The sequence below is a fragment of the Suncus etruscus genome, chromosome 9 (genome assembly GCF_024139225.1).
Source record: "Suncus etruscus isolate mSunEtr1 chromosome 9, mSunEtr1.pri.cur, whole genome shotgun sequence".
NCBI classification, from domain to species: Eukaryota; Metazoa; Chordata; class Mammalia; order Eulipotyphla; family Soricidae; genus Suncus; species Suncus etruscus.
This window is the reverse complement of record NC_064856.1, coordinates 98,685,417-98,705,927: the sequence shown is the minus strand read 5'-3', so window position 1 is coordinate 98,705,927 and position 20,511 is coordinate 98,685,417. Positions and strand designations below refer to the sequence as shown.

The following is a 20,511-nucleotide window of genomic DNA, read 5'->3' as shown; positions in this document are numbered from 1 at the left end:
AACCACTATCATTCTGCATGCAAGGCAAATGCTTTACCTCCATGCTATCTCTTCGGCCCCTAATTGCTTATTTAATAAAAGTTGGGCTAAGAAATATTTTTCTTTCACTCAGTGGAGAAGAATATGTTGATGAAAACCAAGAAGACAAAGAATAATGAGTTTATGGTTTATAATCTTCCAATATAAATGGTTCTATTCTATAGATAGAATTTCACAACAATAATGAAGTTGCTTACTCATAATATTTGCAAGATTATAAAATTCATGCCTATATTTTCATTCTAGCTACAGAAAACTTGACAAAGGATACCACAGAAACTCTTTAAAAAATCTGTTCAATGATATTTGCATTGATAGAATGTATCTATGGGAGCATACAAATTAAATTCAATGAATATCCATCATCACATTTTTTGGTCTTAAAACAAAACTCCTTCAATTAAATTTATGAAATACTGGGAGAAACTCACATAGCAGAATGAAACTATTAGGTATTAGTCTTAAAATTCACAAAGATGAATAGGTGTGTATATATATAACATATATATATACATATTGCAATAAAGCTAAATGCAGTATTTAATGGTTTCCATTTTCATAGTGAAAAATAATTTCTCTACCAATAAACGCCAAATAATATAACTGGAAATGTAGAAATATTTTATAATTTAATGATTTAATTACTCATAATTTAATTTAATACTTTAATAATTTGTTGATAGAATCTGCAAGTAGCAGAAATGCTTATTGAAATTTATGTAGGGCTGAAATATAAAATTTAAATCAGAGGGGCAGGATAAATAGCACAGTGGTAGGACATTTGCCTTGAACATGGTCGATTCAGGACAGACGGTGGTTTGAATCCCAGCATCATCTATGATCCCTTGAGCCTTCCAGGAGTGATTTCTGAGTGTAGAGCCATGAGGAACCGCTGAACACCGCTGGGTCTGACCCAAAAATCAAAAAGAGCAAATTAACTCAGAAATATTTTTGTCATAAATTAAAGACTTGGGGTTGATGAATATTTACAATTGTGATACTTATCTCCATTTATAAATAATGAATATATTTTATAAAATGTTCATTTCAAATTCCCCACCTTTAGCTACTATTGGTTCTCAAATATAGTTCTTAATTTTAGCCTACATAAATAATGCTAGTTATATGTGAGTGAAATGATCTAACATCATTATAAAACAATATTTTAAACAATTTGTATTAAGTCAGTATTAACTGTTAACAGAATTAAACTGGGTAATATGAAAATTATGTGTTAGATTTAGAATTAAGGGGTGGAAATAAGAGAGGGGGCTATAAGTTATTTTAAAAATTAAGATGCATCAAAAAATGAAACTTCATTGCCAGTTCTCTGTTATGCTGATTATTGAGGGAGACTTTTGGGAAAGGCTTTCCCCAAGGTTTTTACCATTTTACATCATTCCCTTTATATATACATTATAAATAAGTAAAAGATCATTTATTGCTAGAGATACAACAAAATGGCCAGTTGTGTTGGAAAAAAAATGGAACAAGAAAGTAATACTTAATTTCTACTGGCTTTGCATTTGAGTTAGGACTTTCGTATATTCATTTCTCACTGATCAATTTCCAAGGCATAACTTTTGCTTACTATGAGAATCAAATCCCAGTAAATCAAGAAACAAACAACAATAAAAAAACAACATAAAAATAACTAAAGAAAATCCTAACTCTGTATCAAACTGGTAAGATCTTTTGTTTTTCTTCTAAAATTAATCAAAATGATATTTTTGAATACTTTTAATGTAATTATATGATATATTCTCAAAATAGAAATGGAAATTATGAAAAATTAAGGGTAGTAAAGTGTAACTGTGTATAAAAGACAATAAACATAATTATGAATAAGAATTTCCACTAAAATGAAAAACACAATGCTTATTATGGCTCAAATACTCAGAAAGCAAGGGCAGAAATTGTTTTGAGATATATATTAACAGGGCCAGTAGTTTCTTTCCTTTAATTTTTTTCCATAGGGGTCTAGCACACCTGGTGATGTTCAGTGGCTGATCTCAGATCTTGAGCAGTTGTATTTGGGTGGCCACATGCTACCATTCATCAAACCTGGACATCCTACATGAAAATCATGTGTGTGAACATATTAAGCAATCATCAATCACTGTAGCCCCAAAAAGAGTTTCTTTAGAATCTTATCATTTATCTAGATAATGTAGGAAGAGATTGCTTTTCATCAGTTAGATGAGAAGAAAGTACATAATATACAATTAACAAAAACTGCTATGATTTTAAGTCTCTTAAAGAATGGTTTTCATGATTGAAAATAATATATATTTTATACAGAAGGAAGACAAATAGTATTTTATGTCTTTAATACATAAAGAATAAGTTGTGCTTGATCAAAAATTAATTATTAGTATAGTTATTATCATTGATAGGATATTTCCAAATATCCCACCCCAAGCTACCTGACCATACCAGGTAGCCGGCCATCAGGGAAGGACAAGGGAGCAGTAGGAAGGTACCCCAAGATTATAGCCGACCATTTTAAAGATCATCAGAAAGCTAGAACCTCTCTATATCTTTTCCCAATATTATCTTTTTCATGACCTTGGGCAGGTCCTTCAGGAGGTGGTCCTGGCTGGCCAGTGTGGGGATCTTGTTGTCAGCTGAATTAAAGTATTAAATTGTATTCCAGTTGTATGGTCTTGTCCTTCTACTCCAGACCCAAGCAGATAGCAGACAAGTTCTTAAAATACTAAATAAAAGATATTCCTAAAAAAAAATATATCACAAAACACTGATCTTAAAATCGAAATAATTGCTTGGATATAGTATTTCCTTTCTGATCAAAAAAGTTTTTGTTAGTCTTGATCTATTTCTTTTAGTAATGCACCTGTAATTTTTTTGTTTGTTTTTGTTTTTGGTTTTTGGGTCACATAAGGCAGTGCTCAGGGGCTATTCTTAGCTCTATGCTCAGAAATTGCTCCTGGCAGGCTTGGGGGACCATATGGGATATGGGATGCCAGGATTCGAACCGCCATCCATCCTGATTTGGCTGCATGCAAGGCAAACACCCTACTACTGTGCTATTTCTCTGGCTCACATCTGTAATTCTTTATGCATGCTTATTAGAGTTTGATAGCTCTTCTATGTGTATTTGATTGGAATCTATGGTAGAAAAATTTATTGGGAGGGGCACACCTGGTGACACTCAGGGATACTATACTCCTGACTATGTGCTCAGAAATTGCTCCTGGCTTGGGGGACTGTATGGGATTCTGGAGGATCAAAGGGATCTCGATCCTAGGTCAGCCAAGTGCAAGGCAAATGCCCTACTGCTGCATAATCGCTCCGGTCCAAGAAAAATATTTTTTAAGAGTGACAGTAGAAATAAAGTTTTGTGTCACCGAGTATAATAGAAAGTTAAATGATTTATTTGATGTTACCACAGAATTATATGTTCTTTTATATTTAAAAAGTCTTTTGACTATAAATGGTTGATTTCAAATAGGGAAACAAGGGGTCGAAGGGATAACATAGTGCATAGGGTCTATATACCTTTCATGAAGCTTACCTGGGCTCAATCTCTGGCATCCCATAGCAAGCTCTCATAGCAAGACACTCATCAGGAGTGGCTTGAGTATAGAGTCGAGTAACCCATGAGTACAACGGAGTATGGCCATAAAACAAATAAAAATAGGGAAAAAATTATGTACATGAAGTTTTTATTTCACAGGAAGAGAAGAATATCCTGCAGACATCACCTAAAAGACTATCTGAATAGCCAGGGCAATATTTATAATAGAAAAAGTGAGCATCATTTTCATTTATGTGTCAAAACCAGACACACTTTTTCACATATGCAAATTTTGTTATATTTCAAGCACAAACATTTTTTCAAAAGTTATGTTGCATGCCTTATGTACTGATATATAATGCATGGAAAAACTAAGAATTTTGTCAAGGCCATCTTGGTCCTTGGTTGCAACATTTCAGAGAATTCTCAGATTTCCCTCAGAAAATTGGGTGAAGGATTTGGAGAATGATAAATAAAAGAAGTTGTTTTGCTTTTAGGGATTCCATAATTAACATGTTTTTTTCTGTTTGTTTGTTTCTGGTTTTTTTTTTTTCTTTTTGAGCCATACATTGTGACTCTCAGGGGTTACTCCTGGTTTTGCCCTCAGAAATCACTCCTGCCTCAGGGAACCATATGGGATGCCAGCGATTGAACCAAAGTCCATCCTGGCCATGTTCAAGGCAAACACCCTACTATTGTGCTATCTCTCCGGTCCTAGATAATATCTTAAGTCTGACTAAAAAACAGTAAAACAAAAAGGGCAAGGTTTAACCAAAAAGGTGAACTTAATTGAAAGAGAGGTAAATCTTTGCCTGATGAAGCTTTCTTAATAATTTATTGCTATTTCCAGGCCAAACCTTGGATGTTATATCAGAGGGAAAAGTTTAGCAAGTCACATGGAGTCTTTTAGATATGTCCAAAGTAAGAATTTCTTTCATCTAAGACTACTTAAATTTCTAGATCTTCATTTTAAAGATTATGAGGATTACAAAGTTATATTTATGTTTCTCTTGATGCTGATTTTCAAGGTAAAGGGATATTTAATCAAGGCCACATTTGCCTTACTAGTTCTTTCATCTGGAGGTAAATTCTCAAATATATACATTTTTAGCAAACCAGAAGGAAGATTTGTATTAAGCCAAATAAAGTTTTGCAACTATCACTGAGCTAAGCATGAGATATACCATCCTACAATCAGAGAAATGATCACTCATTGAGATCTGTGAGTGATCCATGCTGGGGGCCAGGCAGCAGGCTTTATGTTATTTTGCTTTTCTTGAACCATGGCAATGACAGTGCTTAGAAATAAGTAGGTGATAAAAAGATTACCAAAATTCTGGATCATTTTTATTTTCAGCTAAATGGAAACAATGCTTCATGAGATATAGGCAACATACTCCTTTACCTGTAGCTTAATCTCAGTTTTATTATATATGAATTTTGTGGCAAATTAAACCTCTGGTTATTATGTCAACTGCCATGGTCATGCTTTATTTTTGTTGTAAATAAATATTATTTGTTTTTATTATGTTTCTTTTTCAGATTTTATTCCTTATGAAAGTTGGTCTCCTAGAATAATTCCATGGGAAGAGGAATCAATATAACCATATTTATTTTCTTGGGTCTGTCTCAGAATAGAGAGGTAGAAGAAGTATGCTTTCTGTTCTTTTCCCTGCTCTATACACTCACTCTTCTGGGAAACCTCCTAATCATATTGACAGTTTATTTGGGAAACCTTTATAAGTCTCCTATGTATTTCTTTCTCAGCTTTTTGTCAATAGTGGACATTTGTCTCTCTTCTGCAACAGCTCCTAAGTTGATTGTAGACCTGGTAGCTGAGACCAAGACCATTTCCTATCCAGAGTGCATGGCACAGCTTTTTGCTGTACATTTCTTTGGTTGCACTGAGGTCTTCCTCCTGATTGTCATGGCCTATGATCGTTATGTGGCCATCTGTAAGCCTCTGCACTACATGACCATCATGTACCAGGAGAGATGCTGTAAACTGATCCTGGGAACCTGGATAGGGGGGTTTATACACACATTGATACAATTGAGTCTGGTCATACAATTGCATTTCTGTGGAACTAATGAGATTGATCACTACTTTTGTGATGTTCATCCTTTATTGAAACTTGCCTGCAAAGACACATTTGTGGCAGGTGTTGTTGAAACTGCCAACAGTGGCACTATTGCTCTGGGTAGCTTTGTAATCTTGCTCATCTCCTACACAGTCATCCTTGTCTCCCTGAGAAAGCAGTCTGCAGAAGGTAGACGCAAAGCTCTCTCCACTTGTGGAGCCCACATTGCTGTGGTCATCATCTTTTTTGGTCCCTGTACCTTCATGTATATGCGTCCTGATACCACCTTCGCAGCGGATAAGATGGTGGCTGTATTTTACACCATCGTCACACCTATTTTAAATCCTCTCATTTATACACTGAGAAATACAGAAGTAAAAAATGCAGTGAAGAAAATCTTGACCAAGAAGATATCCTGGGAGGTTGGTGTTAAATAATTGGAATGAATAATTTAAGCAGAATAATCTTATATTTAATAAACTGTACAATAAGATAAATGAAAATGTTAATACTTCTTAGGAAGTTTAAAAAAGAGAGAAGGAAAATACTACCTTGCTAGAAATGAATCTATTTTTCTCAAATTATTTACAGTCTTACTCTCTGGATATCCAGATGCAGTATACTTATTAAATTTAAATGTTCAGCATTATTCTCTTTTCTCCTTTACATTGTGTTTCCGCATATTAATTTAAGAGTAAAATGTATTTTGAGGTATTTAAAGCTCTTTTCCAGTCTTTGCTGCAATAGTTCCAGTGGAAAAAATGAATTGTGTCTGTACCTTGAGCAAAATAAAAATTAGAAAAAACAATTTGAGTTTGTCATTTTGATATAAAAACATAAAAAATATATAATATATAAAATATAAAAAATATAGAAAAATAAAAATGATAAGTTAGGAATGGGAGGGGAGATATGTACATTTAATAAAAGTTGAAAAAAATTCTTAAAAGTCAAAAATAGATTCTCACTTTTTCTTAGGAACCTGCTTTTTCTTCCTGGAAAGCCGATTTTCTTTATTTAAGCTTTAAGAATCTTTGAAAATTTATCTCTAATATCTCTTATGTCTTAACCTGACACCATAATGTTGGTTTAATAGTGTAAGACTCCTTTTAGATTTTTGTTTTTTCATGTGGAAGGAATGATACTTGTTAAGATTATATAATTTTCTTCTTCATCATTTTTAATTTAATTATACGTTTTAGATTTGGAACTACGTACCACAGTCTCAGGGGCTATTTTAAGCCTGTAAGTTAGGGGGATGGAGGAGAACACTCTTGGAAATGCTCAAGAAGAGGGACATCTGGGGACCAACTTAGACCTCCTGCATTTATGGAAAGAATTCCTTGTTCTCTGAATGATCTCTCAAGCCTTTAAAATTTGTTATTGCTGTTGTTCTGGTTTTGGACTGTTGTAGAAATTTCCACTACAAACCAACAAAGAAACTAATGACACACAGTAGAAGATAGGAAAACTCGGGTATATTATGCCAAGGACACAGCAGATTTTCTGCTTCAAAGTTCAGGAATGGTGAGAGTTCTGTTTATAAAATATTCAATGAAGAATGGTAACTTTTAGGCAATTAGTGCAGGATAGGTGCAGAAAGCCTAAGCTTGTGACTTTGCAACCCAGGGTCTGAACCATCTAAAGGACATGAGCACATTTGGAATACATCATCTGATAATCAAGGTTACAAAGTAAAACTATAACTATCTCAAAGACACCCATAAAGTATATTCCAGGGTTACATGATGTCCGCACTCAACTGCCCCATTAACCAGTCTGTCTCTCTAGTGTTAGTTTTTTTTGAAACATGGGCAATATTATATTTTCCTCATGAGAACTACACTTGACAATGCTCTGCATTTACAACTGCCTCTAATCTCAGGGATTACTCTTGGTTGAGTTGAGGGGATCATACATGGGACAAAGAATTAGACCAGAGTTAGATGCATGTATGGAAAGCACCTTATTTACTTCATGATCTCTCAAGTCCTAGACTTTCTCATTTTTAATATCTTTATTTAAACACATTGGTTACAAATAGGATTATGGTTGAGTTACAGTCATGTAAAGAACACTCCCCTTCACCAATGCAACATTCCCATCACCAATGTCCCAAATCTCCCTTCTCCCCACCCCATCCCCACCTGCACTACATCTCTCATTTATTCACATTGTTATAGTTCTCAGTGTAGTCATTTATCCAACTGCACTCATCACTCTTTCTGGTGAGCTTCGTGTAGTAAATTGGACCTTCAGCTCTCCTCTCTTTCATCTCTGGGAATTATTGTAAACATGTCTTTTATTTTACTTAAAACCCATAGATGAGTGAGACTACTCTGTGTGTGTCTCTCTCTCTCCCTCTGACTTATTTCACTCAGCATGATAGATTCCATGTACATCCATGTATAGGAAAATTTTATGACTTTATCTCTCCTGACGGCTACATAATATTTCATTGTGTATATGTACCACAGTTTCTTTAACCATTCATCATTGAAGGGCATCTTTCTCATTTCCTATAGCAAAATAACACATAAATTGAGAAAAAATTGCTATTTTATTTTTATCTGTTTTTCAAGTTATAATGTAAACCCTCTCATGTTTATGGTTATTATGTATGTGTGTGAACAAGCAGAAGCTCCTACATACATGTGAAAATTCTATAAAATATTATATATACTGGTGCTTTAATAATTTTCTATATTAACACACAAAGTCGATAATAATAATAATAAAGACCAAAAGGTAACATTACATAACAGCTTAAAGTTGTAACTATTAGCCTGGGATCACACACTCCATGGTTTTGGTTTTGGCTATGAAAACCTCTAACTGAGATGTTCTATGAACTTCTATTTGCTTGTTTCCAACATTGATTGGTTGGAATTATATTAAAGATTATATTTTGGGTACTAATTTGTCTTTTAGAATCTAGCAACTAGGGTTAAAAAACTTTACAAAACATTGTATTTTAATATGGTTTGATAATTCTTACATGATGCCTCTTATGAGTTTCAAATTTTGAAATAGAAAGAATAGATGATATTCGACGTTCTTACAAAAGATATCTGCAAGTCAACATAATCTAAAGAGACTTAATAAATACACCTAGTTGTTCTGTTAACCAAAACAAAATACATAAACTGGAACTAAATTTCAAAAACGATAGTAATGAATTTTATTCATTCAATATCTTTTCTACAATCCCTTTCCTTTTATAGTTGCATTTTTACCTGCAAGGGATGTTAGTAAGGTCTAAATTTTAAAAAATGTTAAAAACCAATATTCATTATTTTTTAAGCATAAGAAGTAGAATATATAGAAATAAGTGTTCAAACTTCCATCTGTTAGTTTATAACTATATGGCTATAAATTAACAAACGTTTCTCAGATTCACCTTCAATTAAAGTGTTCAGAGACATTCATTTTGGTTCCCAAATACATGGGCACTCATCATTAAAACTGTAATAGTTCTGATTTCCATGTCTGTAAGTTTGGGAACCTTAATCTTTTATTTTACATACATATGCCTATTACTCTTCTGGTGTAAAATGAAAGATGCCATAATTCTATATGCATATGAGCTTCTATTAAGATGTGTTTGAGTGTCTGAGTGTTCCAAAATATTCCATAACATTATAGAAGTTATCTTCTCTCTTAGTTTTACTAGCACCTAAATAACAGTGGTAATAGTTTGTACCACAAAGGATTGTTAGATGAAGTAACTGAGGGTTTCACTTTTACACTTGCCTTGCATATGATTAACCTAGATATTATCCCATCACCCATATGATCCCAAGTACATTTCCACTAGTGAACCCTGAGTGCAGAGCCAGCAGTAAACCCTCAGCCCTGCCTGATATAGTCCAAGAGAGAGAGAAACAAGTGAAAAATATATAAAACATTTACATATAGATATGAATATCTAGTATATTTTAAGGACTATATAGCTACTATTTTTTTAATTTAAAAATGCTAATGGAGGGCTGGAATGATAGGACAGAAGGGAGGGTATTTTTCTTGCATACAGCCTGACCATATCTAATCCCTGTCATTTCATATGGTGCCCCTAACCCAGTGGTTCTCAAATAGTGGGGTGAGCCCCCAAGGGGGGGGGCGTGAGGCTCCGTAAAGGGGAGCGCATTTGACCTCAGCAAACACTGTCATAACAAGCTAAGCTCCGTGTTTATGTCTTTGTATGTCTATTTACAGTCGAGCAGGGACCTCGAAAAATGTTTACTTCTTTCTAGGGGGGCATGACAGAAAATAATTAAGAGGGGCCAGCCAGGTGGTGCTAGAGGTAAGGTGTCTGCCTTGCAAGCGCTAGCCAAGGAAGGACTGCGGTTTGCGGTTCGATTCCCCCAGCGTCCCATATGGTCCCCCCCAAGCCAGGGGCCATTTCTGAGAGCTTAACCCCTGAGCATCAAACAGGTGTGGCCCCCCAAAAAAAAACAAAACAAAACAAAATAAGAAAATAATTGAGAAGCACTGCCCCAGCCCAACAGGAATAATCCTGAGAGCAGAGCCAGTTATAACTCGTGGGCACCACTTATTGTGGACTAAAAACAAAAAAAGGAAAAGTCTATAATTTATTTACCATTTATGAGATAAGGGGAGTTCAAGGTACTCATTTTATGATTAAGCTTAACATGACAATAAAAAACTATTTTTTTTTATTTTAAGGATATTTTGACAACTAACATCTACAGAAAATCATATACTAACTACTAAGTCAAAGTACATAATATAATTTTTCACTTCACTGATAGGTGAACCGAAGTCAATTTATCTCCTAAACCCATTCAAGAAAGTTTTATTTTCTTTTATGATGAAAATAAAATGATTTAATATACTTAACATGCATTCATTTATTCCTATATTCTCACAAGGACATATGATGATTTTGAGGAATATTCTTATCTCCACAGAATTAGAACATTTATCTTAATAAAAATCTAGACTTTAATGTGATTTTTATTAGAATATTAGCTACAAGAAATAGTCAAAATTATACATATCAGGTACATAAAAATTCTTGCCATGTACCAATGCTGGTTCATCATTCAAAGCCTACACAATAAATCCTGATTTAGCATATTAATTTCTCCCACAGTTGACTTATGGCTTCCCACAGTTAACTTATAGCAGAATTTTTAAAGGAATTTTTCTTGTTTATGCATTCATTACAAAACGTATAGATATAAGCCTATATGGACAAATAAATACATGTTTGAAGTTTGTTTCTCACTACCACAAAGATTTTAAAACATGTGTGTGTGTATATATATATATATATATATATATAGCAATTCAAAACACATATTTATGTTACACAACACCACTTATTTCAAATATCTTTGTAAGTGATAAGAACACAGGAAACCTTAAGATCACTTCATGAAACTTTAATATTTTTAAGGTGGACAGAAGAAAGTATAAATATGGTGAGGACATTTGGAAACTTTAGAAAATATGAAGGACACTCAGCTCCCTAATCCCTTTCTGCCTTCTGCTTAAGAAGGCAAAGAGCTTTGCAAGCTTCCAGGACTGAGTTAGACGTTTGTTAATAACTATCTGAGAAATTTAAATCCAGTTCATATTTGTGTCTGGGTTTATTTTTCTATACTGGCTATACTTGGTGCTCTGGAGTTACTTCTGGCTTTGTGCTCAGAAATACCACCTGAAAGACTCAGAGGACAATATAGGATGCCAGGGATTGAACACAAGTTGGCCATATGCAAGAGAAATGGCATACCCGTGGTACTATAACTCTGGCCTGTGTGTCTGGGTTTATCTCATATATTCACTATAACAACAGCAATAATATTATACTTATGTCCAATCTCAGGACGCATCACGTATATGGTTTGAACCAGTATGGGCAACCAAGTAACACCCATGCTGACACACACACACACACACACACACATACACACACACACACATACACACACACTCATGAGTAAATATTGAGACCCAACAATTATTTGCTTTCCTGACTCCTTGAATGCACCACCTATTTTCAAATATAGTCCTTTACTCACCATTCCCCAAGGGATTCCTAAATCATACAAGATATTTCTCTTCAAATGAAGATGGTTGTAAAACTATTTTCCCAGAATTAACCATCCAAGGAAGAGATCATTTTAATATCATCTCATAGTCTCTGAGACAGATATTATTGATCCTAGAATATCTGTTACCAAATGCTAAATAGTTTAACTATAAGGTTGCATTTAACCAGCATAACAAGCTCGAGTAAAATCCATAATTATTATTCCATTTATCATATGACAAATATAAATAAATATTAAGTGACTTCTTTTATTTCAACCTTTTTTCAATTCTTTCAATTCAAAACTTAACTCACCACTTATGTGTTTACACTGTCCATTTTCTATAGAAACAAAATTTCATTCTTCGAAAGCATTCTACTTAACTTTGTAACCAGAAAAGCATATTTCCTATAAAATTCAAATGGGAATTCTTCTGGGATTTATCTTTTGTCATCTGAGACCAACGTTTTGCTCCATAGCTTTTTCATGGCGTTCTTCACTTCAGCATTCCTCAGTGTATAAATCAGAGGATTGAGCAAAGGGGTTCCAAGTGTATAGAAAACAGCTATCATCTTGTCCATAGAGTAGGTGGTTGCAGGGCGTGTGTATATAAATATGCATGGCCCAAAGAATAAAACAACCACAATGATATGGGAGATGCAGGTGGATAGGGCCTTTTTCCTTCCTTCAGCACTGTGATTTCTCAGGGAATGTAAAATGACAACATATGAGAACATCAGCATGACAAAACTCACTGTACAGATAGCTCCACTATTGGATACCAAGAGTACATTAACCATGTAGGTGTCTGCACAGGCGAGATTCAGCAAAGGTTGCAAGTCACATACATAATGATCAATCACATTAGGGCCACAGAAAGGCAAACTCAAGGCTAGAAAAATCTGAGCTAGAGAATGCACACAGGACCCCACCCAGGCCACAGCCACCAGTGTGTTACAAACTCTGCGATTCATGATGGTCATGTAATGCAGGGGTTTACAGATGGCCACATAGCGGTCAAGAGCCATGATGATCAGGATGAAGATTTCCAGGCAGCCAAAGAAATGAAAGGAAAAGACTTGAAGGATACACTCATTGAAAGAGATAGTGGCATTCTTCAAAAGTGCATCCACGATCATTCTGGGGGCTATGCAAGTAGAGAAGCAGGTGTCCGACAAGGATAAATAGAAGAGAAAGAAGTACATGGGACTCCCAAGTGCTCTGCTGGTCTTGATGGTGGCAATAATCAAAAAGTTTCCCAGCAAAGTTCCCAAATAGAAAAATAAAAAAGTGACAAATACTATTTTCTTTTTAACAGGGTCCTGGGTCAAACCAAGAAGAATAAATTCAGTCACATTATTCCTCAACTTCATGATTTCATGAATAAGAAGATAAGTGTATAAAGCAGATCATCTAAAAAATAGAGAAATTATTTTAAGGTAGCAGATGTGGTTTTATAAGCTGTATTGAGAAAAATCACAATTATTCATTAGGTGTATTTTAGCTGTTTTTTTTTTCTTTTATGTGTAAATTCCCAAGCAACATTTAGGAGCACAGGAGTCATTCTCTTTATTCTCAACCAATTAGTTCATGGTGTTGATGCAATGGCAGCACCGGCCACAAGTTGTACATGGAGGTCACTTCATACCCATAGAACTTGCTGCCCTCTTAAACAACACCTGTCAATTTTCAGATGGCCATCTGATGCCTAGAAACTGACTGGGTCCCAGAACTATCTCCCAAGTATAACTCTTTGAGTTCCATATCAAGTTGTGAATGTCATACTTTCTTACATACTCTTTAAATTTTGGATATTTTGACAAGATTTTGATTACTTTTACAATTAAATAAATACTAACATACATTTGCTCTTAATCACTAAAATTGTATATGCACCATATATACTTATTAAAAAGTATATTTTTGTGACTATATAAGGTGACTCACTTTACAGAAACCTAGTCCCAATACTTTCAAGTTAGGAAACATATTTCCCTTGACATAATATATGGTAATATGCCTTTTGTTTGACTTTTTTTTTTTTTTTTTGGTAAAGGGTAGCATATCCATCTGTGCTCAGAGATTTTTTCCTGGCTCTGCATTTAGGGGTAATTCTCAATGAACTTAGGTGACCATATAAAGTTCTGGGGATGTAACTCAGGAGTCAAGCATCCCACCTACTGAATTATTGCTTCTCCCCAAAATGTTACTAATTTGAAATGTTTTTAATATATTTCGTTTTTATTATACACCAATGAACATATGTGAAGGTGCTCTGATAGTGTTTCTGAAATATGCTCAGTTTTACTCTTTTTATTTCTGAATACTTTCTTAAAGCACATAAGTTATTGTATTTACAGTTAGATAAAAATAGAGCAATGTTATTAAATAGTTCATGCATTCATAATTTAAGGGTTTAATTTACTCATTTCAATATGCTTGTATCTGAAAGGTCATTTGGGGAGTAGTTACCTAATTTTTGCATAACAATTTAAAACAATTCCAGTCCTTAGTGGAACCTCATTATTTAGATATGCTTCTACTTTATGATAAAGCAGAGATTCAGAAAAAAGAGGATGCTTTTTAATAGAATATTTGATGTATAGTTTAATAAATAATTCATTACAAAAATAATATTTATTACTTTTCTAAAGTGCTCTTAGATTTCTTAAATATATCTCCCTGATTCAATTACTCTCAAAATCTATCTTGGTGGAGTCTCTAATGATTGTAGTTCTACACTAATATGTCATTCTTTGTGGAAATTAACTGGTTGTCTTCCTGAGTTTATTGTTTAAAATTTAAAATAAAAAAATATTTTTTTCACATGTATAGTATACATTACTTAGTTTTAGTGTTCCCAATGCCTTAGACTTTAGAACTTGCTAGGGAAAACGATTTTATATTTTAAATATAACCTCAGATATGTAAAACTATAATTTATATTTTAATGATGTCATATTACATGAATGCAAACTCCAATGGGTTCTAGAATACAATAAAGGTGATATTTGAAGATGTAAATGCTGCCATTCATCAAAAATTACTTCAAAGTTCTCATTTTACAAGCCTTTTCCTCTAATTTCTAAGAATAATCTATGTTTTAACACTTTACATAAGGTCTTAAATTGTTTTGGTTTTTAATACTCCTTTTTTTTGTTTGTTTGTGGGTCACACCAACTGACGCACAAAGTTTACTTTTGGCTCTGTGCTCAGAAATCATTCCTGTCTCAGGGGATCACATGGAACAACTGAGGATTGAAACTCGGTCCATCCTGGTTCAGCCAAGTGAAAGCCAAACGCTCTAACACTGTGCGATTGCTCAAGCCCTTGTTTTGGTACTTTAGAAGAAAAACACTTGTGAACTTTTCCATATTTGCCATCTCAAGAAAGTGTAGTAAAACTTGGGGCTGGAGAGATAGCACAGCAGTAGGGCATTTGCCTTGCACGCAACCGATCCAGGAAGGATGGTGGTTCTAATTTAATATCCCATATCCCCCCAGCCTGCCAGGGGCAATTTCTGAGAGCAGAACCAGGAGGAACTCCTGAGCACTGCCTGGTATGCCCCCTCAAAAAAAATAAGAAATTGTAGTTAACCTTAGAACATATAAATGCATCCTACTCTCACAGTAAAATACTTTAAACTTTAAAGTTTAAAGTAAATGTGTGAGTTCAAGGGACCGCTTGATTGCTTTAGTTGATATGTATACTTACAGAATTGCTCAGGTGTGTTACAAAGCAGACAAATTAGGAAATCATAATTTTAAATTTGTGGTATTTCTGTAATTTTTAAGGCTAAACTTTTATCTTTTCTACTTTAGCTTATTTAGAAAAACTACTTTAGCTTTCTATTTTTTAGTATCATAATGCTCACATACAAATCAAGCAAAACTCATTCACTTTTGATATAATTTCACTTATAGTTAATATTCAAAAAATGTGAGGCCAGAGCGAAGGCACAAGCCGTAAGGAGTCTGCCTTGCCAGCACTAACCTAGGACAGACCATGGTTCAATCCCTCAGGGTCCCATATGATCTCCCAAGTCAGGAGCAATTTCTGAGAGAATAGCCAGGAGTAACCCCTGAGCTTCACCGGGTGTGGTCCAAAAAGTCTAAAAAAAAAAAATTAAGAAATGCTTACATTTTTTAAACATTAGTGGTGACATTCAAATTATGGAGACCTAATTTATCATAAAAGAACTAGCTCAGAAGGTCATTGTTGAATCTACAGAAATGCAGAAGAAAATATTATTTAAATATTTTGTTTTAGTCAACAAACTAGATGACAAGGTAAGTAATTATGAATTTTCTCTAATCGTTTCTCACTCCTAACTATGAATACTTTTTATTCTATTCCAGTTATATGTAAATTTAGCAAAGTGCATCCTGGATACTTACAGTGTAACATTACATGGTAACCAGTTTTGAAATATAGAGATGGCTATGACAAAAAGATATAATTTCATTTGGTAGAATTTTGTGCAAGATTTCATCAAAAAGAAAAATAATGAAAAATAGTCTAAATTTACCTATAATTCAATTTTGTCAAAGATTTTATATAATGTAAGAAATGATAATACATTGGGTAAGACACTTGCTTATATGCAACCGATCTTTATTTGATCCTCAGCATTCCATATGGTGCCCAAATACTGCCAGGAATAAGTTCTGTGTATAATACCAGGAATAACCCCTGAACATCATAGGGTATAGGCCTCAAAATATTATGCCATAATAAAAATTAAATTAATAAACTCAAAGCGATATCCACAAGAGAATACAGTGAATATTCTTATTTGTTTAAATAATTTGTTATTGAAGATATAAAGTCATATGCAAATGATAAAATAAATCTCAGATTATTTGTGATACACAAAGAGTATTTTTATTGCAATAATTATATTAGTTTATATCAACATAGCATATTATAATAATTTTTAAATTAATCGTTTTATTTTCTTCCTTTCTTAAAGGAGTCAAAACTTTCTCAACATGTATAAAAATCTATTTTTGATTATGTCATATTATTCTGTAATAATACCTTTCTGTGCAAAAGATATAGTCTGCCACTTACCTATTAGAGCACTCTAAGTCAGTGTTAAATCTTTTGAGGTCCTTTAAAAGCAACCTTCCCATACAATAATGAGGAAAAACTGTCTTCCTATTTCCGTAGGGAATTTTTTAAGGTATTATGATGTAAGATACTAGTATCCCGGAGAGTGCTATTCCCTAAAGTTCTTTTTTTTCTCCTAATCACAAACATCCTTGATATTATGATACAATGAATATGTATCTATGTTCTATGTCCCATAGATAGTAAGATAATCCTCCTCCAACTCATCAAATGGAAATAGAGTTTTGGAGGCAATAAAAGCTTCAAGTTGATAAGATACATAAGAAAGCAAGAGAAGTGAATAAATAAATAAGATTGAGCAGGGGATAGACAATAGTGAGAAGAATAAACAGTATTTTGTATAAATAAATAATCACTAAGAAACAACTTGAACCACATTCAGTGCCTGTATATACTTTTTTATGTGCTAGGAAACAAACTTTTCTAGTTTATTGTAATTTATTTGCCACAATTTTGGAAAGACGGTATGTTGTCTTAAAACCAGAAGTTTCCCTCAGGGGGGGAAATATAAAACATTGATTTAACACAAATTTTCTGAGAACTGTAACTTATACTAATAGATATTTCATAGTGTTTTGAAAAATTCCTTTCCATATGTTTTGATAACTCATATAGATAAAAGACTTAAGGAGTCATACATTTTGGAAACAAATTTATTTCACCAAAGATTTTGAATTCTGTTATATACTAGGTTCTTTGTTTATAGCGTCACGGTATAATTTGAGAAAATTAAAATTAATTGTCAGGCACTGAGAACAGGTTGGTATTTAAGTCGAATGAAGTTTTAAGCTATTTCATTGTTCATGTTACTTTATTCTAATTTGGATATAAACTAGATTTGGAAATAATTACTATGAATTATAATTTTAATAATGCTACTGTGTAAGATCATCTAAGGAAAACTGGTATTTACTTCGGTGCATTACTCAGGAGTAATTCCTGAGTGCAGAGAGGGGAGTAACCGTGAGTATCTCCAGGTGTGGGCCTAAAACAAGCAAAATACAAAAGAAGATAGTATATAAGTAGGCCTGATGTGTATCAGTTTCCAAAAAATCAGGGATTACAAGTCCTAATTGAAATAAATTTCAAAAGGGATGCAGGAAATATAGTCTTATTGTGTCCAAAAAAGGTAAGTTCAGAATATGTGTAAGCAAAATTAATAACCTCAACATGAGATTAAATAAGTAAATGTATTTTTCTGTGATGCTTTAAGAAAATTTGTTTGTAATTTACAAAATTTATATTTAATATAAAATATCTTGTTCATATTAACTTAAAATATTGTTTCTGAGATGTAGGGTCACATATCTGTGTCATATGTCATAATTTTGAACACTAAAATAAACTTAGTAATAGCATAGTAATAATTTAGTGCACACAGCAATCCCTGGAAAGACCCAGGTTCAATCCCTAACATCCCATATGGTTCCTGGAGCCTGCATAGAGCAATTTCTGAAAGCAGAGTACAGGGTAACTCCTGAGAACCACCGGATGTGGCCCAAAATAATAAATAAATAAACTTTGTGAGAGTTTTGAAATTAGAAAGACCTCCTTGCGGAGAGATAGCATGGAGGTAAGGCGTTTGCCTTTCATGCAGAAGGTCATCGGTTCAAATCCCGGCGTCCCATATGGTCCCCCGTGCCTGCCAGGAGCAATTTCTGAGCATGGAGCCAGGAGTAACCCCTGAGCACTGCCGGGTGTGACCCAAAAACCAAAAAAAAAAAAAAAAAAAAAAAAGAAAGACCTCTTTATTTAATAAATATTATAAAATATTTAACTCAAAAATTGTAGGTATCTATTCTTGAAAAGTATATTTATTGAAATATTTCCACATATTACTGCACACATTAATTAAAGGTGATTAGCCTGAGTTAGAGAAGGCATTGTAATGCAATATCTTATTATATAATGGTATCATGAAGTTATTTATCCCTTAGAAAATAATTTGGAATAGATCTTATTGCTTTATTTTGTTTTGTTTTGAGACCATACCTGGAGGAGCATGGGGATGTCTTCAAGCATGGTTCTCTGGATGATTTTGAATGTTGTTTGAGGACCATCCAGGGATCAAACCTAAGTCTCCTGCATGTAAAGCTCCTGGTTCAGTTTTTGATTTCTTCAATCCTCAAAGTTATTTCGCTCTGGTAAGAGATCTAAAAATAGATGTATTTTGTGTACCTAAGTATTAGTAGGCCTAGACTTTTTTGTTTGTTTTTGTGTCACACTCAGACACACTCGGGGTTACTCCTTGCTCTACACTCAGAAGTCACTCTTAGCAGGCATAGGGACCATATGGGATGTTGGGATTCAAACCACCATCTGTCGTGGGACTGTTGCGTGTAAGGCAAACACCCCATTGCTGTGCTACTCTCCAGCACTAAGTGGGCCTAGACTTTTAAAAAAAATTTATAGTATAGATTCCATAAGAAATTTCTTAAATAGGGGGCCAGAGAGATGGCCTGGAGGTAAGGCATTTGCTTTGCATGCAGAAGGATGGTGGTTTGAATCCCAGCATTCCATGTGGTTCCCTAAATCTGCCAGGAGCAATTTCTGAGCATAGACCGAGGAGTAACCCCTAAGCACTGCCAGGTGACCCAAAAACCAAAGAAAATAAAAGGAAAGAAAAAATTTAAATATATAGAATTCAACATAGGAAACTAATCAAAGATATTTACCTTCTTATCTCATTATATGTGTTTTCTTTAAAATAAAATCCTATACGAATATAAGTATAGTATGACAAACAGGTGATGTTGAATACAGGTGGAATGGGATAAATTGGTGATATTTCAAAGAATTTTAGGGAAGTAAAGACATTATAACACTGGTAAAACAAAAACTATCATCTTAATATTGTTAAATAAAAACAAATTTATAAGTATTAGGAAATATTGTTTGTTAATTCTCTACAGAGTTCAAAGACCTACAGTGAGACCTTGCTGCCCAAATAGATGATTGACCAGGTACCAAGGCTAACATCATGGGCCAATTGACAAAAACTGTCCAAAGGTAAATGTGGGAATCCCATGGCAAAGTAGTAGTGACCAGGTCCTATTCATGATGTTATCTACCTACAGAGTCTCTCATAGGATGGAGCATATATCGGGAGGGGTGGTTGGATGTGTATGAGTCTAGGTTAAAGAAAGGAAGTGAGACACCAGGAGTAAGAGATAGACTTGCTGAGATGAAGGAGGAATTGTAGAAGGGTTTGCCCAATGCAGAAAGTCAATCAAAGAGAGTCAGGCGTGTCTGTTACGATTGAATCCCAGGTCCCAGGTGGCAGAAATGGGCAGTGGTGATGTTGGGGTTGAAGATTATATACCCATGTGGCACCCTGAGCCCTAAGATATGCTGTCTGGGGTTATAGCTCTGAGATGTGCATTGTCTAAACTCAGAATGTCATTTAAAGAGCTGTGCTCATGTGTGGCACATACTAAGATTCCTGTTTGGGTGACTGTCATATTTTACAGACCTCAATCGATCCAATGAATGAGACATTCGTGGAAGGATATCACTTTTCAGAGAATCAGGTTGGATGCCACACCACCAATCCAGTTCCATGTCAGCATAAGGCAAGTGAGGAGAAGGTGATCTCCTTAGCCATGGTCAGTGCCTGGCAGGAAAGGCCCAAACTCACATCCAAATGCTCCTCTGGGGCTAT

General features: G+C 34.2%; 2 protein-coding genes across 2 annotated transcripts; one reads left to right on the top strand and one right to left on the bottom strand.

Annotated features, from left to right (window-relative positions):
• Nucleotides 1-5,159: 5,159 nt before the first annotated feature.
• On the top strand, nt 5,160-6,095 carry LOC126017759 (olfactory receptor 4S2-like). Its single transcript, XM_049779813.1, has one exon. The coding sequence runs from the start codon at nt 5,160-5,162 to the stop codon at nt 6,093-6,095; it is 936 nt and encodes a 311-aa protein (XP_049635770.1).
• A 6,062-nt stretch (nt 6,096-12,157) lies between these two features.
• LOC126017782 (olfactory receptor 4C16-like) lies at nt 12,158-13,090 on the bottom strand. Its single transcript, XM_049779835.1, has one exon. It carries the CDS (start codon nt 13,088-13,090, stop codon nt 12,158-12,160), a length of 933 nt encoding a protein of 310 aa, XP_049635792.1.
• Nucleotides 13,091-20,511: the final 7,421 nt, after the last annotated feature.

Bases quoted from the DNA above. Each gene is read 5' to 3' on its own strand.
- LOC126017759 (XM_049779813.1), top strand. From the start codon at position 5,160: ATGGGAAGAGGAATCAATATAACCATATTTATTTTCTTGGGTCTGTCT.
- LOC126017782 (XM_049779835.1), bottom strand. From the start codon at position 13,090: ATGAAGTTGAGGAATAATGTGACTGAATTTATTCTTCTTGGTTTGACC.